A 26,932-nucleotide genomic window follows, 5' to 3' on the forward strand; every position below is an offset into this window, starting at 1 on the left:
GTTGTGGTAGAATATATTAAGTGGCAACACTGTACTGCAGCACTGCATTGGTGCCATTTACTTACTTGGGTGCAGATTAGCAGTACTCACCATCCTCAGTCAGCAACATTGACTACATGATACACATGACAACAGCAAAAGTCAGAGCACAGGACACACGCACACGCACGCACGCACGCACGCACGCACGCACGCACGCACACACACGCGCAAGGGTGGATTTACACTCTTTGGGAATGAACACACTGTAACAGGCTGTGATCCTCTGTTCTTCTTAAATGTAGTGATTTTTTATTTGATTAAAGTTAAATTTGTCTATTATACTATAATACAGCTGAGTTCAAAGAGGAAATAATAAAGTATGCCAAAAGACATTAGCCCACAATGTTTATAGCATGTAATCAAATTCATCTCGACACCCCTGTATTTGGCTCCGATCCCATCGGTTAACTTTAATGATTACGTTGCGTGCGGCATAGAGAGTTTTTGACAGCTAGTTGAGCCCCAGGTGGTTTGCAAATGCTACTGTATGTGAAGGTGTGCAGATGGGTGGGTACGCTGTTAAATGCCTTTAACGTATGGAATTTATTTTTGGCAATCAGCAGTCCCAGTAACAGGTTTAACACTAATCTGTATGCAAGTCTGCTGGTGCATTCTGCCACTGTATGGAACTATATGGATAACAGCAACACTAGACACTTATAATATGACTCTGATATTTAGGTCGAGGATTCAAAACTTGTTCTTGTCCTAATGATTCAATTATAGACTTGGATGTACGAAAGTGTGTTGGACAGCATGGTGTGTCCCATGTTCCACTGACCCAGGCTGGAGCTGTCTCAAGTGGCAGAGGCAACCCCTCTGCTTCGACTCACCAACAAGGCCTCCTGGTTTTCAGCCAGAGCCTGCTTGGCCAGGTAGCGCTCCCTCTTGATCTTCAGCTCCAGCGACTCAGGGACATCAGGCACAATCCAGTCGATGGCTCGCAACACAAAGAACACAACATGCTGGAGAAAGGAGACATGGAGACAGCAAGACATTAAACCTCCACATAAAATGCCTCTCTGTCAAAACCATACAACACATTACAATTAAAGATACACGACATTTTGTGTTTGAGCCTGAAGGCAACTTCGTTCATAAAATTTATGTTATAACTAAAATTAAATTAAATTAGTTAAATTAAATTACAATCTTAAATCAAACTGTGGAGATTTTCCAGATGAAGGTCTTTCTTCATATAACTTCAGTTATATTTTCCAAGACTTGTTTTTCAATCCCCACACATTGTGATTAATTTCAAACTTTCCCAGTCTGGAATATAGTTTTTCTTTACTTGTTCTCATACCTTGAATGGAAGTCTCAGCTAAATGCCAGTGTAAACAAACAAATGAGAGGAGGAGTAGACAGCAGGTTGACAAATGGAAGAGGACGAGCAGAAACGAATGCACACTAACAAACACAGTGCAGGTTCGGAAAGGAAGCTAAAGAAAAGGTAGATGATAAAATAACATTGAAGAAGGGGGATGTGACAAAATTAAAGTCAGCTACAAAATAATACGATAAGAATCATATGACAAAGAATGGAAAAACTAAAACATCCACTAAAAACTGGGCTAAATGACAAGAGAGGCACAACTGGGAATGGGAATATGGGAGAAAGATTAAAATGAATAAAATCTGATCATTAAAATCACTGACACTGGTAAAAAGAAACAAATAGTTTCTTCATACCTCAAAAGCAATGATGAAACCGAGTCTGACAGCAAGGAGTTCCCAATAGAACAGTGTGTAGTTTCCATTGTTGTCTCTGAATGCTTTATATCTTTAAAAATAAAAGTACAGTTATTGTGGAAGATGCTGTGTAAAAGTTGGGGTGTAAGATATGCAGCAATAACACCTACTGAACCATGTGTTAATCATCTGTAATACTACCCTCTGTTGGCCAAGTCAATGATCTGTAGCCAGCAAAGTCAGCACATGGCATACCTGCACAGGGGGTACTCAGTGTAGTTAAGTGGTGCATAAGCCAAGGTGAAGTTGACGTAATCATTGAGATCATTATTGAACTTGTACTGGTAGAGCAGACGGGGTAAAAAATCAGATGTGAAGGCTATTAAGAAAGCCTGCAGATAGTGAGAGAAGAACAAAATGTCATTTTACAATAAAGAGCTAAGTATCAAGTCCAGTATGGATATCATTTTAAATCAACTCACATTGGCGATGACGGACAGGTGTGACAGAGCTTCCAGTATGATGAACCAGACACCAATGTTCTGGGCACGTTCAGCCACCGGTCGGCGATACTCACACACAAACTTGTGTGCGTCCAGACGGATCTCCACCCAGTTATTGAGGAGGGCAAAGAGCGGGGCGAGGGGGAATGCAGCCACAAAGATGGTGATGAACCCAAACTGGAGCACTGCAGCACAATGAGTCACTTTTTACAACGATACACATCAGATAATTTAAACTTCTTACAATATTCATTTATACATATTTTAAGAATATCCATGTATTTTTTTTTTTTTTTAATTGCAGGGGCAGTGTTTACTTTAGATACTCACCCATCTCCAGGTACTCTTCAAACAGGCCCTCACACTCCACAAGCTTGTAGTCTTCCTCCCAGCGCCGGTTCTCATGGGACGACTTATCTCCCAGCACCTTAGACAAAGTTTTCTTTTGGCGCCAGGCCTTTAATTTACTGTTAGAAGAGACAGACAGAGAGCACACTTGCAGTACCAATGCAAAACAGAATTAATGTAGAACTTCTATATTGTATATATGCAACAGCACATCAGAACTCACAACTTGGTGCAATCAGCACAGAAACCTTTGTTAAATACCTTATATAGAGCTGTTTTTCCACTGCTGATCGCAAATCATTTAAGCAATATCAAACTGTGTGTGATCTCATGAGGAATGAAAAATTAAATGGACCGCCACATATCTGTCACCACATTATTCATGTGGTTTCAATCCTGCTGTTAGTTTCTGATTGTTTGTACAAACAGTACAGACCCTCTGATCTCTCACATTTGACACACTCACACACACACACACACACTCACACACACACACACACACACACACACACACACCCTCACACACACACACACACACACACACACACACACACACACACAGCTGCAGAGGAACCATAGTGTGCCAAAAAGGCAGAGCAGGTCTTCAAAAACCACATAGGTAAACTAAGTAATTTTCCGTACTATACAATCTCTTTAAACCAAAAATATCTCACACTGATATTTATTTATTTTTTATTGCTAATTTTAACTAATGCTATTGAAGCACAAAATAATATTGACTGTAGAACAACAGATATCAGTTTGATCTATTAGCAAAATTCAAAGTGCTATGGAGCCGTGGAAACATACGGGATAATGAATTCCTGAATGTTATTGATGAGTTGCTTTCCAACCATGATGATGAAGAGTTGTTCAGCCAGTTCAATGAGACAACCCCCAGGACCACACTGCAATATGAAGACACACAAAAACCCATTGATATGAAAGCAATACATCAAGTGTTATTTTCTGTGCTTGGGTAAAAAACAATAGGAGCTTCTAGTTCCTCTTTGTGTGACATTTATTGTGAAATTACATATTGTCTGCATGGGGAAAAAGGGACTCACATCTTCATTTCTCATTCCAAACAAGGTCCCATAGTTAGTAGGGTAACCCACAAACCTACACACACAGAGGTAAGGCACAATAAAAATCTTAAGAGGCCAAAAAATCATTTCTGTACATTTGAAACCGACTCACCTTCCTTTAAAAAAAGCCACATAGAAGGGAGACGAGTAGAAGTTGACAAACTGGAAGATGAACACCTTGAAGATGAAGGCATTGTCATATTGGGTTTGTGTTCTGTGCATCTCTGGCACAAAGAAAACAAACACACACAGTATTACAGACATTAAAGCTTCAATAATTTTAACTGTTTGTCTTTGTTTAGGCCTAATCTTGACTTTTCATAGCGATATGAAAAAATTCCAGCAATAACTTGTACATGTGTCTTAACTTATAGAAATAATGGCTAGAAATCCAATTATACACAATCTTTGGACTCATTATTATTAGTATCATCATTATTATTGTTGTTTTTACAATGAGCATAAACCAGCTTTTCTAGCATTGCTGCAGACTATTGCTACTGCATGTTCACCTGTAATTTAACTGTTAGCTGGTGACATAGGAGGTAAAATACTGCTTAGTGTTGTGTGTTGCAGTGCACACGTACATTCCCACACTGCAATGTGTTTTCATTGACCTCTGTAAAATATTATTTTTCTTCAGATGCTGGAATCAAATTCAATACATTACTGAACCTGCTCTTTGAGGATTCTCTCTTTTTTTAGTAGATATCCCATGAGAGGCTGATATCAATACACAGTACTGAGGTTTGAGGTGTGAGAGAGCAGTATTGATTCCTACCCCATTTAGTGAGCTGCTCAGCTAGTGCAGTGTAGACCTGGCCCATCAACAGGATGAGGCCCAGATTCACAATACTGCTGGAGATGTTGGCTATAGTCCCTGCCTGAAGACGATATCACACAAATAAACAGTACAGTTTGCATACTCAGAGAATGCAGAGCTGCTAAAGGAGCTGAAACACACCTGTAGACTTCATAACAGAATGTTTTGTATTATATACATTAGTTAAAATGTTAAAAATAGAACTCGAATAGAATTTAATGCACACATCCACTTTGTAGTGCCAATGTACCTCTGTACGCAAGACTGGGCTCCCAGTATGGAACATTATCACACTGATGATACCGCGGCACATGACCACCGTCACCAGGAAAATCATCACCACACACAGCTGAGAGGGGAGACACAGATGTAAAGTAAAACATTACAGTCGGTGAATTTTGTTTAAGAGAACAGCATCTTGTTGATATGGTTGTTTGTGACCTTCAGGATGTGCACTCTGTTCCAACAATCAAAAAGTAAGCTCATTGACATTGATCTGCTCTTGGTTGGCTTTTATGATGCTAGTAGTATGCCATAGTAGACTGTGTGATGGTGTCATGGCAGCATTTTCTATTTTCCACTTACAACATCACTGTCACAAGAAGGACAGAGAAAACTGATCCACATATCTGAGTCTAAAAACAAGTTAATCCTGAGACTGAGCATAGTGTGTGGCTGATATTATCAGAACAAATCTAGGCCTGTGGGTAAATGACCTGGTTTCCTGATTAGAGAGGGTTCAGTTACCATCAGGATTCAATGGAACAGGTGTAAACCCCACCTCTCTTTCTCTCCAAGATCACAAAAGTAAAAGCTCAAAAGACACTGAGATGAGATTCTGCCCTGAAACCAAATACAATGAGACTGACTATCAGAACAAATAAGGAGAACACGTTGGTGCACACAGTGTAGGATCTGATTAGATTTTACATTAGAATAATGCTAAATTCACATGCCTGAAATTCAGGCTGTCAAAACACATTTACATATTGTCTCACCATCATAATGATGACCATGGAACCAGTGAACATTCGGGACAACCTGGTCTTTTCTGGAAAGTAGGGTTCCTTGACCCCAGTCACTGGGTTTTGCTCCATAGTTGGGGCCATGGCTGCAAACTCTGGCCGAGGACGCTCCTGAAGAAACACAGTGATGACATTACCACTAATAACTGCACTCTTTGCCAGTTTACAGAGAACAGTCCAGCTGCAGTCTTCAGGCCCAGGGACCAGAGGCCAGAGAGGAGGTTCAGCTCAGCTTAATCACAACACAAGTAGGAAATGAAAGTTGTATGAGACCAATAGAGTTATACTCATACTGAAAGCATGTAAGAGTAAGAATGATTAAGAAACCTCTTCTTCATGGAAGTCCATGCAGTCCCAGTGATGGGCCAGGGTGGCCATCTTTCGCTTCCAGTACTCCAGAAAGGTCACAGCCCAGAATGACATGAACACACTGAAGAGAACTGTACCAGGGTGGTCAAATAAGTAGCCCAGCTGCAACACAGAAAGGTACAGTGTAAATAAATAAATATGAACTTTTAGTCTGTGTGCATCATGATTACAAACTGGGTTGTTTACCAGTGAAATCTTAAAGTTCATTACCTTGGCCATAGTGCAGATATCAGACATGTTCCAGGCCTTACATGTGTTACAGAGAGGACACATCAGATAACTGTCTCCCTTGGTACAGATTTCCTTGCTGTTGACAGACACAGACACAAATATGTTACAGCTGAGAAACAATGTTCTCAAGCCTTCAAACCCAGACTGCTTTTCAGGTGACCAACCAGTTGGACAAGTCAGTATTTTCATTTTGTCACCAATACATATTTGGACCTTTAATCACATGTACTCACAATTATTAATTCGGGAGCTAAGGGATTGGATGAATTAACAGTAATGGATTTCACATACACAAATACAGGGTATATTAAATTCAGAATGAGTGAGAACAGAAAAGATGCAAGGTGATGAAATGAGCCTCCCAACCTGCTGCCAAGAAACACAGCTGATACACTCTCGCTTATTAGAGTTACTCAGTGAGTTACTGAATCCATGACTGCACTTCGGATTTACTGCACTAATAAAGCCTGTACTCACTGAGAAACGTCCATCTGTCTTATTTTGTAAAGGGGAGATTATTCTGCACTAATTGTCCATTATCACATGAGATGGCTGCAGGCAGTTCACTGTTCCTAAACAATGTTCTTTATCCTTTCTCCACTAATCAATGCCTCTAATCTTTAGTGGGAACTAATGAACCTCATGAAGCTGAAACAGTTGATTGCTTACAGTTGCTTTCTTTCAAGATTTGACTGGTTTTTCATTCTTTCTAGTCTCCCCTGTATCCTCATATTGGTTTTATATGTCACTGAAACCAAGTGGTAAAACTGGTAAACTCAAAACAGCTAATACAACGTTAAACAAGCTGTAACATAACTTGTGTCTGTACAAATGACCTGCTGTGAAGAAAAGACTCCAGGATCTCACTGAGCCTGGTAGATTATCATTATGGTATTATTAGTAGATTATCTTGGGACAGTTGTTTTAAGGACATAATCAATTAATAAATATCAATACCTAAATATGAAAATCCAAACATTAAATAATAATTATGAAAGGCAATGGAAATAAGGAAAGGAAATATACTTTAGGCTTTAAGAACACATTGACCTAATCAAAGGTTAATCCCAGTGACAAGTAAACTTCTGAATATTTTACATTCTCAGAGAGCCCTTGCTGAACATAACCTAGAGATGTTGTGGATTAACTGGCTCAACACCTGGGTCAACAGGGAGCCTCAAAACTGGCTGTTAAGTGTAAAATTGGTGATGTTTGCTTTAAGATTTGACCTTTTAAAATGTAACCACGTCTTCATGCAATAAGGCATGTGTTACATGCGCAATGCAGGGACTCACGCTGGCTCATTGGTACCCATGGACATGACTCCAGACACAAAGACCAGGGTTCCAACCACCGCCGCTGGCAGCAGCCAGGCTGTGTAGAAACCTGCAGAGATGTAAAGTTCCATCATGCTGATGCGGGGGGGGGGGGGGCACATAATTACTAAATGTCCTTGATAAAGATGTCTGACTGATATCACAAAAGATGCATTCCATGCTGAGGATGACAGTTTTAATGTCTCAAGCTTTCCCCAGAATTTTCTGAGGACATTGTGCTACACCCCTCTCTTTGTTTAGACATAATAACTGGCAAATTTGACTTGCTACTCTCAGTGAAGTGACAAAGGACGTACTATACTCCTAAGGATATTCAGTGCCTTGAAATTTCTCTTTTAATTTGTAGTTTGCAAAAACCTTCATAAGGATTTTTTGGACTCTCCAAGTACAGATTTATTTAATCTTTAGTCACTTCTCAAACATTGATTATACATAGGTGCCGTAGCCTGATAATCAGTTTACTGCCATTGTATCTCCTTTTATTCAGTGATTCAAATTGTAGTATAAATGTGAGATGTGGAGGGATTCAAAGATCTGGCTACAGGTGATCTCAATTCAACTTAATATATAAAAACAACTGGTTGTGTCATTGAAGAATAAGGTTTGATTTACCCAGCCAAGCAAAGTAGAGTGCAATCTTCTCTCCAAAATACTCCCTGATGTGGTCCAGTGGCTGGTACTTGTACCACTTGCCCCATCGGGCCCAGTAGTGGTAAAGAACCTGCCTCTGATTTAACTCATCCGGACGGATCTCATACTTTGGAAGCTTGAAAGGGCCCTGTGGAAAAAAACAATATGCTGCCAATAAATGAGGGAAAACAGCAGTCTGTAGATTTGACATCAGATTAAAGAGGAATCATTTCTGACCTCATGCAGGGGGAAAGCTGCAGTGTACGCCCCTTCATTTAGCAATCTGTCCACACCAACTTCAGCCCTCTTCCTTTTGCCATATACCGTCCTGGCAAGAATCTCATACACCTAAAATAAAACTGTCACACCATTTGAGAAAATAAACATTGAATACATCCTGTATACTGTAGCAAATTCTGTTACTCACAACACGGTGTCTCTGCGTATTAGTGAAGTAGGTGTCATGGCTCTCATAGCCAAGGAATCTGGAAAAGCCAATTATACTTTTACCTTCTGCAGTATACGTGTAAAAAAACCATTCCTGATCACAGTTAACCATAACTCACCTGTGCATCTTTGACTTGCGAAAGGCACATGTGTAATAATCTAGCGGCCTGTTTGGCACTGACTCTTTCATTACATTAGGAATGCATAGTCGACTCAGTACCCGAGCAGATGTATTTAAATCCAGATTTGGCTGTGCCTAAAAGACAAACATACACCGATTCAGTATTAATAATATTTAATCTGGGGTTAGCAAACACTTGAGAGGTTACTCTCAATAATGCAGTAATGCAGCAGAAGAAATGCAACTTAAATCTCTTTACCCTGCAGCAAAACAAGCTGGGTTGAAAGTATTCATTAACTTACATCATAATAAAGAGTGCTAAAGGAGAGTCAGCAAGGTGATCTGACAAAGTAACACTGTCAGTTTTCTATACCTTTTGGGGGTGGGTATGAATCTGAATCCTGCTCAGAAACATAAATTCTGCCAGTGATGATAAAAACTGGTTTGTATGCATATTAGATATAACATATTAGATATATTTTGTAAAATAGATAATAAAAATCCAGCTATGTTTAGTAACAAATATGGGCCTCTATACACTGAAAAGCTTAAAAACAGCTGTATCAACCTGCAGTGGAGCTCTCAGATAGAGTTCCTCAGCATAACAGACCAACACATCCCAAGGAGCATTAAGTTTCAAAAAATGTATTGTTTTCTTTTCATTTGCTGTTTCCTCCTAAAGAGAAGAAACACAGACAAGTTAATAAGCCAACAAAAGCAAAGACATTTAAACATATTAATAAAATGAATTATGTTTAATCTGATCAATTGTACCTCTTCCATGAGCAACCCAGCACTCTCCAGATTCTGAACAAACTTCTCCCTCCACTGTGCCAGCTGTGCCTTTCTTTGTTCAGACTTGCTGTTCTCCTCAACAGGCACGGCTTCTCTGTCATTACCAGCCACCTCACTCTTCCCTTTCCCTCGCCGTTTCCTCCGCAAGCGAACCTCCCACACCAAAACAAAGTCTAAATCCAGATCAACCATAACATCATTAACCAAATGATTAAAAGAAGGAAGTTCTCTGGCATACATCAATGAGCCTGGGACAACCAATAAAATAAAAGCTGCTAATGCTGCATACCAATTTTAGTTCTCCCATCTCTGAAGTAATTCCCCAGCTGTGGAACTGGCTGGTTGCTTCTTGTATTATAGTGAATATAAATGGGATCATTGCCGTCCATATCTTCATCAGCAGCTGCAGCTGAAAGCTGAAACCATCCACACAGTTTAGTTAATGGCAAAATCACTAATCAGTACAAGTGAGAGCTGGAGGCAAAAAAGATCATTTCGCATTCACTTTCCTGCACTTAAACCTTTTGCTCTATACATGGACGTTTAATTTCCTTTTGATGTGGTTTAACCGTAAAATCCTGTCATCACATAGCATCATAACAGCATCCACTTTCCAGTAATGACTCTAGAAAGATAGGATGGAAGATGTTCACTATGCTTTTTGTAGAATGACAGAGAACCACAGTTAAGTGCAGCAAAGTCATGTATCACCACAAGGCATTTTTGGTAGTGTGCTGCACTTTATAGCACACTGTAAAAATAAATAAACCATCAAGTTTAAAACCTTTCTAGATACCCTGCAACATCTCTGATGAGTCAGTGAGGTGTGAAGGGATGAGGCAGCGAAGCAGAGCAATTAAAGGCTGCTGGCTGAATTAATGTGCAGCTTTTTCTATGCTCATGCGATTCCTAAGCAGAGGAAGAAAACACTGCAGCATTTTGGCAAAAAGTAAACTAATGCTCACATATCTTGGTGGAATGAAGCCCCCATTCTGCAGACTCCCATAGCTGTCTGTGGTCTGTGTTTCACCCCCATAGTCCATATCCAGGAGGACCTCTCTGTCTCTGTTCAGCAGTTCTGAGCCCTTCCTCAACATGATGGATGACGAAAGGTCCTGTGGCAGGACACATATACTGAGCATTCACAAAAAATGTACAGCAAAAGAAATATATACTTATCACTTAAGTATTTTACAGATGAGAACTCCAAATGTGCTATGAAAAAAAGAGACTGAAAAAAGAAATAAAGGGTTGATACTGTACCTTTGCTGGAGTGAAAATGAGGCTGCTGCCTAAGTGTGGATTTGCAGCAATCTGTGGTTCCCTAGCCCACTCTCTCTTCTTTATCGCTGCATCCGTCTGGCTCCTCTGCTCCACTGCTACACTAGCTGTGGAATACCGTAATGGACCTAGCATGTGGGCAGTAGCTGGTACTTTGCTGCCTGCATGAATGAAAACATACATGTGGACATACAGTACCGTGCACATCACCACCTCATGTTAATAGGTGCTCCCTCATCCATACAAGCTGTTTTGTACATTTCATTTAATTGGTTTTGAAATGTACACAATTAGTTTAAATTATTAAGAGAAACCCTGCCCCTCTAAGCTTTATTTCCTGATGTGAGCAAAAAGGTTTTAACCCTTCAAAAGCTGTTGGCCATTACTCTTTTCTCTATTTTGACAACCTTCACATGCATCAATAGTGTAGATGACACAATGGGTTTTCTCCAGTTGACTGGGTTGAGAAAGTCAAAACAGAGCAGTATAAGAAAAGAAGGAAAAGAAAGACAGTGGGAAAGGGAACAGCTAATAAAGTGTGAGTTATTGAAATTGATTGAGAAAATGAAACTGCAAAGAGTGAGCAGAGCACATTTAACCACCAATACCCTTTAATGTGCAGAAAGACTATGTGCTGCTTAGCAATGTAACAGCAAAACAGAACTCTCTTCAAAGGTTTTAGCAACTATGTACAGTACATAATCCTTATAGCAGAGATTCCATATACCTGTAAGCAGTCCAAAACAGATTAAAAAAGAAACTAATTATACGCCCCCTACTGGTGACCAGCATGAACTGCAACAATGAAAAAAAAAACAAAAAAAACAAAAAAACAAAACAACTTACAACCAACACTGTTTCTGCAAATGCAAAATATACTTAATTAACCACATTTATCTGGTGTCAGTGTGTGATTTGGTTGGAAAATAAGTCAGTCAGCATGGCTTAATGGTCTTCCAGCTGTGTGCTGGGTTTCAAATTCCAGTGTGGGGAGTTTCAGTTTCAAAACAATTGTGCAGAGTGAAAGAGCTTGAAAAGTCAGGAAGCAATTGCTGAGTCATGAGCACAAAACAACTAACTCCCGAGTACAGTATGCAACAGCAACTACTTTGTTTAGTCCAGTTGTTTGACACTAACATGACTTCTTTGTTTTCAATACACAGCTTTTCACTGATCTGACCTGTAACTCAAACATACATAACATACACAAAAGCAATGATCTTGCTTTATTTAGCACGTCGGTAGTCATGGTTTCATTTCAATTTATTCAGTTATGCTGTTCAATCACAATGATCTATTTGTACATTCATTAACATTATGAACAGTATAAAACCTTCTTGACATGCATGTCTTTATGTGTATGTTATATTTGATTAGTGCTCTATTTACAACAATAAAACTGCTAAATATGATACAAATATTACATGCAGTACACATTTATGAACAAACTCAGAAAGCATGTTTTTCACAATGCATTACTTAAATGATGAAATCCTTCATAAGTCCACAATGTCCTACATTCAAAACACTGCTCGAAAACACATAAGCCACAACTCTTACCTTAAATTTATACATTTTTAATCCAACAAACTTTTCAAGTAAGTCCCAACTACTCCAACTGTTCTTTCTCGTCTCAAAAGTCCTTCAGTAATCCACTGGGATAGAGCATTTCAAATACACATCCAACCAATCCTATTTTGGAATCTACTGAATTATTAAAACCTTTTCCACCAACTGATATCACTTTTCAACCTGCTCTGTATGTGCAAAATAAATTCATAATGCTGCATTGAACATTAAAGAAACCAAAATGGGAAAAAAAATCTTTTTAGACTTTAGCAATTTAGATTTTATTAAATTAGCAGCATAAAAAAACCACACACACACAAAGGTGTTAAGGTTTTGGATGTGAAGTACCCTTTTCACCTGAGACTAGTTTTCTTTGTAAAACTGCAAATGACTGAGACCAAGGGAGTGGTGAGTAGCACTTAGAAATGCTTAAAGCACTGGTTAATGCAGATATAAGAGTAACAGTGTGGCTGAGATGGACACATTTGTGCAAAGTGACATATGTATAAGGCTGTAAGTTTTTTGATACTGGTGCCTATTCAGTACCTGAGATTTGTTAAAAAAGACAAATGAAAAAAAAAAAAACATCAAAAAAGTATTTTTCAATACCTTATGCAAAATTTGCCATGGGAATCATTATGTTTGCACTCAAAGTATTAAGGTTTGACATCCAAACCAAAGCACAGCGTGACCTGTGGTCATGCACTGCGCTGCACAGCATGTTTTGACTTTGGCACAAAATAACCAAAAATGATGAGGTGTTCCAATGCAGACAAACTAAGGCAACAAGTTAAGTGAAGAACCACACGTCATTTAGTTAGGAATCATTTAGCCATGTTGTCCAGTTCAAAGATGGTTTTTGAAAAGGCATCTCTGTCATTGCAATAGAAACCTTACTTATTCACACTGCAATGAGAGCACCAACCAGGTAGCAGTACTCTAAACGGTGTTCATGTTAATGGCAGATTGTAACACATGCATTTTCATTTACTGACTATAATATGCTGACAAATTAAGAAGGCATAATATAGGATTTTCAAATTATTGATCATGGTGAACCTCGCTTCACTTGCTCCAAGTTGCAAAGCTGTTTAAGCTCGTAGTCCTACACCAATATATGACAACTAGTGCAGATCATACGTATAGTAACTAGTAGAGTGGTCAGATCTTATTGTACAGCACAGTATGCCAGTAACCAATCATGTAAAACACAAAATGAGAAGCCAAGACAATTTGCAGCTCACAGTAAATTCACACAGACTACACTCAGAGGGATGAACACATCTGCTATTGCAGACAAAAGTTAGTATCAACAATGTTACCAGTCAACTTCATTGTTTTGTAACAAATGTTCCCACATTCTCTAAAATTGAAATAAAACAGCACATTATGATATTAACTCAAAACCACAACTGGTACCGTTAAAAAAGACATACTAATAGAAACAAACAATGTGCAAGTCAAGAAGCCTCCAATCATCTCTACAGAGTGGAGAAAAAGGCGAACGTTTTTGCGTTTCCTGACATTGGCTTTTATAAGTGACAACACAGCTGTGAGTGTGTCATCGAACAGTGCAAGTGTGAAATATTCAGGTGTACCTCATTTTGAAATCCTCATTCTTTCAAGCTAATGTACAATGTGCATGTAATAACAATTTAGTGTGGACCAACTAATGTGTCCTTAGACGAACCAAAATTCAATACCAGACACAAACAGCGATCAATGATTATGCATCGACACTGTACAGCACTAAACATTTGCTTTCTAATAATACCAGAGGCAGGGTTCATCAGAACATCTGGTAACTGTTAGTCAGCAAATGTCTATGTCTGTGTGTGTGTGTGTGTGTAAACAGCCATTCACCTTTTGAACACTTATGCAGATTTTATTTTAAATGGATAAAATGTAAAAGATAAATAAATAAATAAAATGTTTACCTCTCAATATCAATCAATGTGTATGGATGGACCTCAAACAGTGTAAACACAACCATATGCCTTTCTAAACTGTCGAATCAATTTAATTGCAAAAAAGTGTTGCAAAAAAAAAAAAAAAAGTCTAAAAACATGTTCTCACTTTGGCATGAAAGGTTACTGAGTGTCGCATAATGGGCTAAGCTGCAGTTTTGTTCATCTAAAATGAAATTATAAGGCATGAAAAAAAAAGAGGTCAGAAGACTTTCTAAAGCCACTGTGTATGTGTGTGTGTGTGTGTGTCGAGAAAAGGTAAGGAGTGTTAACTACTCCACATTGCAAACAAGCAGAAACCGCCCCTTAATCTATATCATGAGAAGCATCTAGATTGATTTTTTTTCAAGTCATTATTAATGATCTTATCTCACTGTGTGGGTAATAGATCAACTCCACTTCTTCAATGTACTACATGCAATACATCAGTCATCATCCTCTGCCCTGTGTCTTTGTTGTTATTCAACATTTTGATGTTTACTATTTTGTGGAGGCAAAGTTCTGAAACTGAAAATGATTCAACTCAGCAGGCTATATTTGAGTGCAAAATGTAGTGAAGACTGGTTTCAGTCTTCCCACGGCACAGTTGCTTTATGTGCATTGTACCCAAGCCTTTAGCACTTCCTGCATGAAATGGTAAAGGATAAGGTTATATCTAGAGGGAGAGCTAGCATAGTTTTTTTTTTAATATCACTGTTATGTCTAATAAAAGAATATTGGCAATGTATCCCAGGATCGAAGTAAATACATCACTACTGGTTCATTAATTTCATTTCATTTTAAGATAGAATGTCTCCCTGTTGCAACATTGCATGTGCACTGCTACTAATGCAGAAGGTCTCTCTGATCGAAACTTTCATCGATGAATTTAACGTGTTTCACAACCATTACACCTCATATTTGGTTAATCTTAGGCTTTCAGGCTGTTTGACTACCAGCCGGCGTCAGTGGCTCCCCACAGTTACATGTGTGTATAATCTGAGTGTTTGTGTGTGTGTGTCCATCAGCACCAGGGCTCCCGCTGTGCTCTGCCTCGGGCCAGACTGTCTGCCCTCTGCCACGCACTCTTCATGAGGGCGAGGGCCTCTCCACAACGCTTCTGCATTGATAGATCAGACACATCTCTGTGGGGAAGGTCAACCTGGACACAGTGAGGACAAACATGATAGTTTGACAGATGGAAAGCCATTGGCAGTGCTATACACTACCACTGATATTGTAGAACAGCAATATTACAATTACTGTAACAGCAGTACCAAAGGTAATGACACTTCAACAGACTATTTTCCTACCTGGAAAATGGCTTTCCATGCATTGCCTAAAGCCTTCAGTAGTCGATCTCTCTCTTCAAAGCTGCTGAAGTATAAGACCCATGGGGGGAGAAACTGGGCCCGATCTGCTGCAAACTCCTAAACCATGAAACAGACGGAAAAAGGGTAACCCGGTGTGAAGGTTTACATTAGAGGTGCTAAACATAGGAGAATTATAACAGCCCTGGGTGATATTCTATATGACACCTCATTTGTTTTCCCCTTCTTAGGCCCCAATCAGCAGCATTCTTTGTTGGCTAGTTCACCTTGCTGTAATGGATTTCATATAGGGTGTCACAGCCTGTGTCACTAGTGTTTAACATCACGTAACATACACCAGCCCCTGTAATGAAAGACTGCTTTGGAGTAAAAGTACAAATACCACCTAAAAATAAACTGTACTCCATTAGTGCTCAGTGGGAAGTGTTACATGATTAGTGCTCTATACACACGAATTTTAATATAAAGCCATTTATGGGACCAACATCAGGATCAAACAAATGGTTACTCACAATGACACAGTACTCCTTGACAGGTTCCAGACTGACAGTGGTGACATCATGGATATCAGCACTGCCCAAAGAACGGAAGAAGCTCGTCTGACAGTCCTGATGGCAAGTTAGCAGCTTCCTGTCTGTGACCACCAGACAACATGGGATACATGGGGTGGGGGCCACACCCTGAGGGACGACCTGAAGATAAAATGGATGTTAAATTATACCTTGCTTACTTACATAAATCAGGTTTAAATCAACCCATGGTGACAATATGCACTAAAGAAGCTACAGCATACAAGTAAAACCTGATGCCTCTCACATACAATCAGCAGCAGCAGCTGTTGTAGCTGTTGAAGTCCTAATAAGCTTGTACATGCACCACAGTGCATGCCCACAGGGATTATTTGTCAGGGTGCATTTATGCATGATCGCTTCTTGTTGAACGCTGTAAGGAAAGCCAATCCAATTTGAGCTTCATGAGTTTCTCACTGAAATTAGACAATATGTGAGACTTTGCAATGAGTGCTTTGCCTGTTAAAGGCAGACAGCACATGTGACCAACTGGTGCAAGGTATTTAGTCTCAGAGCATGTACATACCGAGTTAAATATTTTAGTTTGAAAGTGTTTTATGGACTGTGTAAAGCCTGTGTGCACTATTGAACAAACCCTCATCCATCACAGTGTCTAAAATGGATACATTTATATTAGGAACACAAATCAAATGACCGCCAAATAAACAATGCAAAGCTCCCTCCTTACCCCTTTTGACACAGACTGGCACAGTAGCTGCATCCAGTCAGCCATGTCCTGCTCACTGTTGGCGCTGAGCTCTAGTGGGGGGCGCTCTGTCAGGATGACTTGGAAGGCATGAGGACGCTCTGTGCTGTTTGAGCGACGGCAGCCTCCACAGTGCTCTCCTCTGTTTTGGGTTTTGCGTATTAGTAAAACTAATGCTTTGACTCCTAAGACAAGTAAAAATGTCTGGTGTGAAAAATGCACCTGGTGCAATCTGCTGAAGCTTACCCCATTGTGACTGACAGCACAGGTGTCACATCTGTTCTTTCTGCATACAGGTACAGAATCCCATTGCTGCAAGAAAAGAGGACAGTTGTTTCTATTCACCTAATCAGAAGTTCAACATTACATAAATAAATTACATTATTTATATAAGTAGCTTGGCTTGGCAAAATACCCTGATCTCTAATGATGTCACATAGCCATTACATTTTGGAAGGACCTCTAAAGGCAACCAAAAAAAAAAACGTTTTTTAAAAAGTGCTACTTTACCAAATGCAAACCCAACAATTTGTATTATACACTGTGTACCTCTGGACAGATAGGCAGGAAATCTTTTGTCCTGTTTTGCTCTACACACAGAAGATTGCTCAGGATGTCAGGCAATGCATATTATGAAATGAAAAGCCAAAGGAAATATCACATTCAATATGTTTGGCATTTGTCACTAAAGCAAAAGTGGGAAGTGAGTACTACAGAATATGGTAAATGTGATCTATATATTTTTTGGCAATAAATATTCTGTAACAAATTTAATTTATAGTATATTTCAAAGACAATACTAATAATAGTAGAAATGAGTCTGATTACAAACTGAACTTACCTGAGGACAAGGTAGCAGCTTTTCCACAGCTCTTTGCCCAGGTAAGTTGTTCCTGACCGGTACTGCAGAGTCCCCTCCTTTGTGCTGGGAAGTACTGCAGAGCTTGGTGGGCCACCCTGTGGTGATAAAGTTACGTCCATAGGATCTTCCCAGTGGACCAGCGAATAGAGCTGGATAGACACTTCAGATACCTGGAAAAGCAAGGAACCATGAGTTTATCACTGCAAAGAAATGCAGTGAGAGAATAGGAGAGTAAAGGAAGGACTACCAAACTTACAGAAATAGTATAGTATAGCATATTATAACGCTGAGCTGAGTTAATTTTTTTGTGTAAGATTAAAAGTTGCTTTGCCAGGGTTTCATGAACAGTGGGTGCTTAAAGAAGTCAGATCAGGTAGGTACTGTACAGGTATGTTGATGTTGTCTCTGTAAGGACTTTCAATATATCTTTACCTCACACTGAGACTCCTGTGAGACAAACTTAGTGAGAGCCAATTTTTCCATAGTAGCATCAGTCAGAACAGAGGGGTAAGGAGGCTCACGACACCCCTTCACCATGGCTGACTTCAGAACAGACAGGAACCAACTGGGTTTAAGAAAGATGAACTGGATAAGGTCACAGGATGCAACAGAGATGCAATTTGTAATGTGCATTGCTCTATAAATGTACAGGAATATTAATATTAATAATTCATTGTCACTGTAATAAACTAAATTCATGGTTGAATCTACATGCTCCATATTACAATGCTGGTCAGTGGATTCCTGACAAAGACCACAGGTTTACACACAAGTAGCTGAGATTTTGTGTGCATCCTGCCACTTTACACACGGACTCAAAGACAGAGCATTATTTTCACAACTGATGAATGAATCTCAGATGCTTTAAAAGAGCAGAACAATCTTTTGGTGTCAGATCCAGTGTAGAGCCAGTGTTAAGAAACATGAGACAAAGACAAAGCTACACTCACGAAGTCAGTGAGACATCTGCTGTGTCCAACAGGAATTTTCTTCGTCTGTTGGTGCAAACCACCGTCACTGTCTGCTGGTCAAGACCGACCTAAATTTTATTAGAAACAAAATTAATATTGTGCTACCACACTACAGCTGTCAGCAATGTTGGAATATTCATGACTCACACATATTTCATTGAGTCAAAGGGCAAATCCTTGTTGTGCAAGAGACTTACTGAAAGATAGTCCAGCTCATTATAAGAAACAGCATCTTCTACTGTGTAGGGTTTCTCTGCCGCACCTGTTGAGAAGTGAATATCAATGTCATTTATTTTCTGGCTAAAGGAAAACCTTGTCTAGATTGTTTCCCCATATAAACTGTTTAGATCTTACTCAACTGATACAGCAGAAAAATGTATTGTGACCTACCCTTCCTTAGCATGTAAATGTAACAGTCAGTCAGCAGCAGGTAAAGAGGCTGCAGGTCCCCCTCCATATGGCCTGTACTCATTCGGACCATCTGGAAACATAAATTGGTCTAAGTGTTTATAATGGGTTTGGGCAGCATTGTAGAATTACCTTGCTACAAAAACAGCACACAAATATGGAGACTTATTTTGTACATACACAGCTGATCATTAGCTCTTGGCTTTCATAATTTATCACAAACCAGTGTGATTTAATAACCCACATGGTTCTTATATAAAATTATTTGAGAAGGAAATTTGGTGTCCCATTTTGCTCTGCACAACAGGCACACTTTGTTTCAATGACTGAAAAAAGATTAAACAAAAACATTAGTTAGACAGCTAAAATACTACAAACTGAATAAGAGCTGGTAAAATGTGTTAGGAAAACTGAGCCTTGCAACACTTCCACTGAGCAACAGTTTCCAAACTACTTCTTCAATGTCACAAGTACATGTATGAGTTAATACCAAAATTGTCTTGCAGATGTGACAAAGACGATTACTTTTCTAGAAATAGCTGTGTTTCTCAAAACACATCTGTTGAAAGCCTGTCTGAATTGCACAGTTAATGTCACAGCCATTCCTTTTTCCTAAGAATGTAATGACTTTAAGAAGGAATAAGAGAATAATTTCTGTCTTCACCCTGAAGAGCTGCTCCTCATTCTCTCTGAACACATGGATCATGAGAAGAAGCAAGTGATTGTTGTCCACCCTGAAACATAAAAAAATAAAGAACATTAGACACACATTAAACACTGCAACAGCAAACAAACTTTCTAGAGACTTCTTACTTAAACTCTGCAGGGTGAGAGCTTTCTGATGGACTAAGCTTCTCCTGTTGTATCTGTTGTTGTGGTTCCTCTGTAAATATATTCTTGTCCATCTCATCTCCTTCCTTCTCCTCCTTCATGTTGGACTCTTGTCCTGTTGGTGTTTTTGCCTTTCCTTCATCTTCATGGCCACTTGAAAGAGCCTGCGACTGGCTATGCTCTGCAGAGTCATGGTGGCCACCACCTGTGGAAGCAGAGTCTGAACTGTTGGGGGTAAAGCAGCGTAAGTCTGTAGGTAATGAAGAGGCCTGCAGGAAGTTGAGGTCTCTGGCCAGAGCGGAGCCAGGAATCTCTCCTGGGGCTGGGTCAGGTGGCTCACCTGCTGAATCCTCTCGAAAGGGCTGCTGTGCAGGAGGCTCGGGGACCTGGTTACAGCCTTTGCTATTGTGTTCCTCCTCCTCTGGGTGCTCCCAGGCCTCCTCTCTATCCAAAGCCCCATTGAGCCGGTCCATGACATCGCGAAGGGGTTGGCCCACACTGTCCATGGAGGTGTCTGCCATTTCCGGGAGCCGTAAGAGGCCCTCAACCCCATCCTCTTCACCTTCCTCCACAACTTCTGATCCCACCCTGCTTCTCCTTAATTCTCTCTCACCATCCACTTCAATTACAGTGCAGTTTAGTGAATCCACATCCTCTGACGCAAGCAGACTGTTGTCCACTTCCATGTGTTCAGAGGAGACAGAGTTATGGATGCTGCTGCTGGAGTCTGTGGAGCCCTTTCCACGTCGCTTTTTGGCTGGTTTCCTTCGTTTGGCCATCCTGGTAGAACACACTGGTTATCTTAACATTTTGTTTTTGATTTGTATTGCGATTTGGCGCTATACAAATAAACTAAATTGGATTGAATCAAATCTGAGATTCTTCTGTTCCGAATACACTTTGATTAACTCTGCAGACAGAACATGAGTGTACTATTGAAGCTACTGTACCTGATGACCTCCAACTCATTGCTGGTGCTCTCTGTGTCATCTCCAGTGGTGGTGGTGTTGTAGAGGCTAGCCACATGCACTGGCGTGACATCAGCTGAGGTGTTGGTGGTGTTGGTGTCAGAATCTTCATTGAAGGGGTTGTGTCTGGATGTAGGGCTACGTGGAGAAAGATGAGATGCTACTTTCATCCTGACAGTTCCAGCAGAAAGGATCACCGTGTCACTGATGACTGTTTGGGGATCAGAGCCACTGGACCGTGGGCAGCTGGCCTGGTCGGTCAGGTCACCCTCTACCATGAAAAGCCATGCAAAGACACTACATTAATGAGACAGTAGTAATTATACACATTTATGTTTCTACAGTAAAAGAAATACACAGAATTTTTGTCTTTTTTTTGTCTCACTGCTAAGCTCATCAGAAAGTTTTGTTTTCAAAAGTAATTCAAAAGAGAGTTGTTTCCATTCATACATGTTCTGCATGTATTTTGTTTATAATTAAAAAGTTAAATCAAGAGACAACCTGACAAAAACTTTGTGCATTGCTTATTGGCATCACACACACAAACAAAAGTTAGAGGCTGCAGTGTTTGTGGCTGTTTGGCAGAGTCAGAGAGGCACAACACAGTATACATAAAACATCAGTCAGGAGCAGCTTTCTTTGCAGTGGCACAGGTCTAGGTCAAACATTGGTACTGCAGCTTCTATAGATACACAGCAAATATTTGATCAATAACATTTACAGATGTCCGATTCATTGCTGACCAACATACGGCGCATACACAATCACAGACCAACTGAAATAATTTAAAAACCACTTCCTAAATTCCCTCATGCGGTTTCAGTTCATTTCTTTTTCAGGTGTGTCTTAATAGACAAATGTCTGTCAGTTACAGACAGACTGGTCCAGTGGAAATTAGAATGTATTATTCATCTAATATCATCCAGTTAATTCTATGAGCAAGGAGAAACCAGCTGGCTCAAGTTAAATATACATGACAAAACTCTTTTGCTCAGAATTTACTGAATGTTAATGCCACTGTATGTTTTGACCCATGGGAAACATGAAAATTCAAATTAAGCAACAAGTTGAACTCTTGATTGGTACCTCACACTACAGTTGAGCTGAACCTAGGCCAGTGCCACATTTCACACAGGAAGAGAGGACATTACAAAAAACACAATACACCACACAGATACACAATGTACTGAAGACAGACTTGACAAGGTGAGTACCAGTCACATCAGGCTTTTGTCAATGTCATGGCTGAGTGAGCATTGCCCAGAAAAGTAACACATGCAGAACATGACAGATATAGTTCCATGTACCCACCTAACATTTCCCAGGTGAACCTAACTTACCAGCTTAGGTGTTTAATGATGCTTTTATTTTTTAGTGCCTCTTTGTTAACTCATTGAATGATCATTAAAACCTTCACTAAAATGTATATCCACTACCAGATTTCACTGCAACTACTTATGTGTGACAAAAGAGGTTTTTCAGTTAGATCAATCAGTTTTACAGGTAATTTTAAATGAACCGAACCATTACCTTCTCTTAAAATGGTCAATATAAAAGTTTGTTCGTCAAATAATAAATTAGGCTGTTGGCTACATATTTAACATTCATCAAATCCAGTTATGCAATAATCATAATAATCTTATTTAACTTATTTATTTGATCATGCTTGTTTTCATGTCCTCACATCAGCAGTATTTTCAACCAGATAGCTATATTTTACATGGTAATGTGTCTAATTACTGGCTCGAGGACCCAGCATGCATTAAGCACAAACTATGGGATGGCCATGCCAGACAGGAGGGAGGGAAGGAGCAATGGAAGGGGAGGGCTTGACCAATGTCCCACCTTCCCAGTCTGCACTTGGCAATGACTGCAACACGGGGAAGATGTCACCAAAATCATAATCTAAAAAAAAAGGAGGAATAACATTCAACGTTAGAGAGATGGAGCAAAGACAGAAGAAAGGTGAGTGAGATAAAGGAACAGAAACAGAAAAATAACATGACATGTGGTATGCAAAATAACTGAATTTATGGGGACAAATAGACATGTGGGAAACCAAAACAAGGGAAGTGACTCAGTAGTTGGTGGAGAGTGATGCGCAAAGGATTCTGTAACTGCCAGCTTCTGCACGCCAAGTGAGCAATTTGATAAAACATACTTTGGTATCTGTGAGGCACGAGAGTCGGCGAGGATCAATCCAGCATCTGCTTCAACATGCCATCAGCTTGACATCACTGTATGAACTTGTTCCAAGTCATGAGTCTACTTGCACTCCAACAGGGCCACATAACATCATAAACCCCAAAAAAGACCATTGCCTCATTCATCAGCAAAGTAATATCAGTATATTCACTAGTGTCCAGATCAGAGCCATTCATACTGGAACAGAACAAAGAACTGACACTTGATATTTGACAGGGAGTAACTTAAAGCGAAGCAACAATAACTGTCTGAATTAATAGATAATATGGGCATGGATGGTTGTTAAATCATCTAGTCTCTAAAATGACACAACGAGAAGGATTTGAGCATAAAGGGAGTGAGTTTTAAATAGAGGGTAAATATACAGTTAAAGAATAGCAGTGCAAGTTACCTTCGCTGGATGGGGCTATGGCACTGTCATCCCACTCTAGGTTGGTGGAAGTGAGGGAGGTGAAGGAGTGTAGGGACAAGCTGTCTGAACTGGGAAGCCTTTCCTCAAAGTCCAGTAAGTTCTGGGGTTTGTAGTACTCTGGCATATAGGGGGCCACGTCTAGATATGGCACATCCTAAGACATTACAGCCAGACATTACAGAAATATTACTAATATGCTACTAACACTTAAAATCTGAACTCCTGTTGATATTATGAAGTATCTGCTAACCAACTCCAGGTCAAAGCGAATGAACTCCAGGCCAGACACCAGTGTGAGGAATAGAGTAAGGTGGTCATGGCTGCACACCAAGGCATTCCTAGCAGAGAAATAAACCAGTTAGCGTCATGTGATTAACTCTTATTGACCACAGAAATATGTGGAAGTGGTTTTAAAAAAATGCTCACAATAACAATTCATACTATATCGATGCTCTGCAACATAAAAGCTAAGGTAAGTAATTCATGGAAGGCATTGTAACTCCCACTGCAAAGCATTAGTTTGAATGTTTGAGGGTGGATCTTTCCTTTCCATTGGATAATCAGGATCAGGAAAACTGGATAACTTACTTGAAATAATACTTTTGCAGTAGTCCTTGGTTCTCTTGGAAGAGGCGCAGGTAGCTCTCTAAAGAGCTCTCACTTAGTGCCAGGTATAACCATGCACGACCTACCCAGAACAGATAAGGGTTCTTTCCTGTTCATATAACCCATTGCAAGATGGCAGATGCTTAGTATGGTATATGTGAGTGTGACCGACTACGTCAGAAAAATGCCTCACTTCGACCAAGATTAGTTGCTATATGCTGAAGCTCATCTATCTGGCGAACAGCCTCTCTTCTGGTGAAGTGAAGGACAAGGACCCAGTAGCCTGAGGAGATGTCCTGCAGCCTGCAATGAAAAAACATAAAACAGTCAACACAATCACACACGATGCCAAGAGGTGAAGGAAATGAAGTAGAAGTGGCACTAAAAGTAAATACAGAAGTTTAACTGCAATATTCAGCGACGTGTCCACACCATGATAAACTGTTTGTTGATCCTGCTAGAGTTTAAATACTGCCAAACTAATATAAAATGAAGCTTGTAAATATTCTAAAAATATTAAAACAGAACCTAAAAAATGATTTTTTTCATGGCAGATAAAAACAAATCAGATCACTATATGCACTATGCATCTTTCCTCTTTCCAGTGTGCAATTGACTTTCAGTAAACCTCCTACCCATACAGCAGAGCATGGTCTAGGTGTTCACAGAGGCGCTGTAGGACCCGGTCATGATTCCTGATGGCTGGAGTCTCATCTTCACAGGCTGCAAAATAACTCTGCAACTATCCACAGACATGATTTCCTTATTTTCTCTAGTGAGAAGGATACTTGATCCTTTACATTCTGAAAACACTGCATTTTAGGTATCTTATTGATTGGAACCATGTTACATTTCTACAGACACAATGCAAGATACAATCACCTGTACTAAAAAAGTATCATTTGTCCATTCGGATGATGTTTAACGCATGTCATTCTGGGTCACTGTCCTTCAGTGACCTGGAGAATCTTCTTGAACTGAAGCCTAAAATAAAGTGTTGTAACCCTGAGGCATGACCAATGCAAGTGTACATTGAAGTATCTTTGACAGTCGTAATTCAAAGAAAGAGAATTTGTATCTTATGACACCTGCACCCTACCAAAAGGTAAACAGACAAACCATGAGTACACCTTCATGAGAGCATGAGGAATACCAAGTGTTTCCCCAGTCTTGTCAGTGTTGTACAACAAAAGAAATAAATATGTAAAATAGACTGAAATGATTAAAGAAATGTGCATTAGGGAAGTAAGTCATGGCATTAACCACAGTAATGATTACCACATTTGCAATACATACCATTTATCATGATTATTAGTAATGATTACCACATCTGATTATGAGACTGGTGGACCCGAATAGGAAATAATTAAGAAAGAGACAGATGATATTGATCACGCAGTATAAAAACTGAAATGCTCAGGGTTTGGGAAAGTCAGTAAACAAACGTGGAGTAGGAAGAAGATGTAATGTCTGTCATGTTATAAGAAAGGTTGTTTCACAATACCAGGCGTAGCTGGGTAAAAGATATGTCGTAAACTAGTGGAATTAGGACCAAACATTGACGGATTAACTCGTTCATAGCAAATATAACACATGGCGCAGTGAGAACACAGGGGCTTAGTGCCATTATTGTTCCCCATTGTCAAAGTAAACAAACTAGTACATAACCAAAAGCTGCAACTGCAAAGCACCGAGTGAATTGAAAATTTACACGCAATAGTTCGCAGGGTATTTGATTATATCAGTAAGGGCAAGGCCCTTCCATGATAGTGAGCCGGTTCATGCTCCCAACCCCCGACTTGAAAGTTGCCCTTTTTAGCAGACAAAAGATGACCTAACGTTAGCTTCAGTCACACAGGCACATGTGAACAAACCTAACATCCCTCTACAGTATGTACGTGTGCTAACCAACAGGGCAGCGCTTACCTTCTTGACAGACAAGGAAATGTTTTCCAGTATACGATCCTTCACTTTGAGTTGATCCATCACTGGCCTGTTGGCAGGAGGCTGTCAGCTGATTCGTTTAGCTGAGCTCTTGTTTTGCTAAAGCTAACGCCGCCACTTAAGCTAACAGTTAGCTTACATGCTCTTGCCCAACACTGAAGTTGACAAACTGGCGTTAACCCCCTAAATGTCGGTCGTAAACACTGGAATTGAAAGAAGCACTGCTAGCTCATAAATGTCATATTAATAACAAGCAAGCAGCGTGTTATGTCCGCCGACTCGGTTAGCCAAGTTTTGCTAGCCTTGCATTAGTTGTAGCCACTTCAGTATTTTACTCAAACTGTAGCTAGGTGGCGAGCGAGTTTCAGAGTCAAACCAATGGATAGCTTTTAGCAGCAATTTTATTTATAACACTTTCCGTTTCACCACTGTGGTTAGCTATTATGGAAATCTACCTTTTCTCGGATTTAACCATTTTTAAAGCAGCGTTTTGCTAACCTACTTTTCGGGGCCGCTAACCTAAATGCTCTGAGCCTGAACCGAGCCCCCCCCCCCAGTGACGTCACCATAAGCCTCAGCGCGCCCCCTCACCCCTCAAAATGTTTTGATTGCTCTAAAATCCACTGAGGCGATGCATCATAATAAAATAATCGACTTGAATGAGCAGACCCAGCTCCTGATTTCGATGTGTCTCTATGATGAACGATGGTTACTCATATCAAATGTACATACAAATACATATCAGTCGTTTTTGAATTGGTTCACTCTGACTTCTTTTTCAGAATTGACTACACAGGCCATGGATAACAGAAAGGTTTCTAACTGTAACCTGACTGAAGGTTTCTCATAAGTTGTTAAGAATCTAAATCAAT

The 26,932-nt window shown here is 39.9% G+C and overlaps 2 protein-coding genes across 3 annotated transcripts; both read right to left on the bottom strand.

Moving 5' to 3' along the window:
• Positions 1-12: 12 nt before the first annotated feature.
• ano11 (anoctamin 11) lies at positions 13-10,868 on the bottom strand. The gene is made up of 23 exons (XM_026332001.1): positions 10,715-10,868; positions 10,417-10,566; positions 9,741-9,867; positions 9,431-9,624; positions 9,225-9,332; positions 8,655-8,791; positions 8,516-8,573; positions 8,326-8,436; positions 8,071-8,236; positions 7,417-7,507; positions 6,101-6,197; positions 5,849-5,992; positions 5,495-5,632; positions 4,747-4,845; positions 4,455-4,557; positions 3,786-3,897; positions 3,653-3,707; positions 3,396-3,493; positions 2,568-2,704; positions 2,217-2,422; positions 1,990-2,126; positions 1,735-1,825; positions 13-1,007 (listed from the first exon to the last, which is right to left on the bottom strand). Exons 1-23 carry the CDS (start codon positions 10,865-10,867, stop codon positions 840-842), a joined length of 2,880 nt encoding a protein of 959 aa, XP_026187786.1. The 5' UTR covers position 10,868; the 3' UTR covers positions 13-839.
• Positions 10,869-11,977: 1,109 nt separating this feature from the next.
• plekhm2 (pleckstrin homology domain containing, family M (with RUN domain) member 2) lies at positions 11,978-26,589 on the bottom strand. Of its 2 annotated transcripts, XM_026331996.2 has the most exons (20): positions 26,043-26,589; positions 24,752-24,858; positions 24,310-24,419; positions 24,099-24,198; positions 23,761-23,848; positions 23,490-23,664; positions 22,739-22,798; positions 20,876-21,164; positions 19,908-20,705; positions 19,759-19,828; positions 19,077-19,167; positions 18,884-18,948; positions 18,666-18,754; positions 18,148-18,280; positions 17,695-17,885; positions 17,100-17,165; positions 16,836-16,995; positions 16,091-16,270; positions 15,561-15,677; positions 11,978-15,409 (listed from the first exon to the last, which is right to left on the bottom strand). In XM_026331996.2, the coding sequence occupies exons 1-20, from the start codon at positions 26,100-26,102 to the stop codon at positions 15,272-15,274; spliced, it is 3,087 nt and encodes a 1,028-aa protein (XP_026187781.1). In that variant the 5' UTR covers positions 26,103-26,589; the 3' UTR covers positions 11,978-15,271. The 2 variants fall into 2 exon arrangements, with proteins under 2 accessions (XP_026187781.1, XP_026187782.1); XM_026331997.2 differs by lacking the exon at positions 22,739-22,798.
• Between the last annotated feature and the right edge of the window lie 343 nt (positions 26,590-26,932).

The sequence above is a fragment of the Mastacembelus armatus genome, chromosome 7 (assembly GCF_900324485.2).
Source record: "Mastacembelus armatus chromosome 7, fMasArm1.2, whole genome shotgun sequence".
NCBI lineage: Eukaryota > Metazoa > Chordata > Actinopteri > Synbranchiformes > Mastacembelidae > Mastacembelus > Mastacembelus armatus.

Bases quoted from the DNA above. Each gene is read 5' to 3' on its own strand.
- ano11 (XM_026332001.1), bottom strand. From the start codon at position 10,867: ATGCTAGGTCCATTACGGTATTCCACAGCTAGTGTAGCAGTGGAGCAG. The intron at 6,198-7,416 runs GTGAGTCCCTGC...GTCTGTCAACAG, and splicing joins ATGGGTACCAATGAGCCAGC to CAAGGAAATCTGTACCAAGG. The intron at 3,708-3,785 runs GTGAGTCGGTTT...CTGTGTGTGTAG, and splicing joins GTGGCTTTTTTTAAAGGAAG to GTTTGTGGGTTACCCTACTA.
- plekhm2 (XM_026331996.2), bottom strand. From the start codon at position 26,102: ATGGATCAACTCAAAGTGAAGGATCGTATACTGGAAAACATTTCCTTG. The intron at 24,859-26,042 runs GTAAGCGCTGCC...GTCTGTGGATAG, and splicing joins TTTCCTTGTCTGTCAAGAAG to TTGCAGAGTTATTTTGCAGC. The intron at 22,799-23,489 runs GTAACTTGCACT...CTTTTTTTTTAG, and splicing joins CATAGCCCCATCCAGCGAAG to ATTATGATTTTGGTGACATC.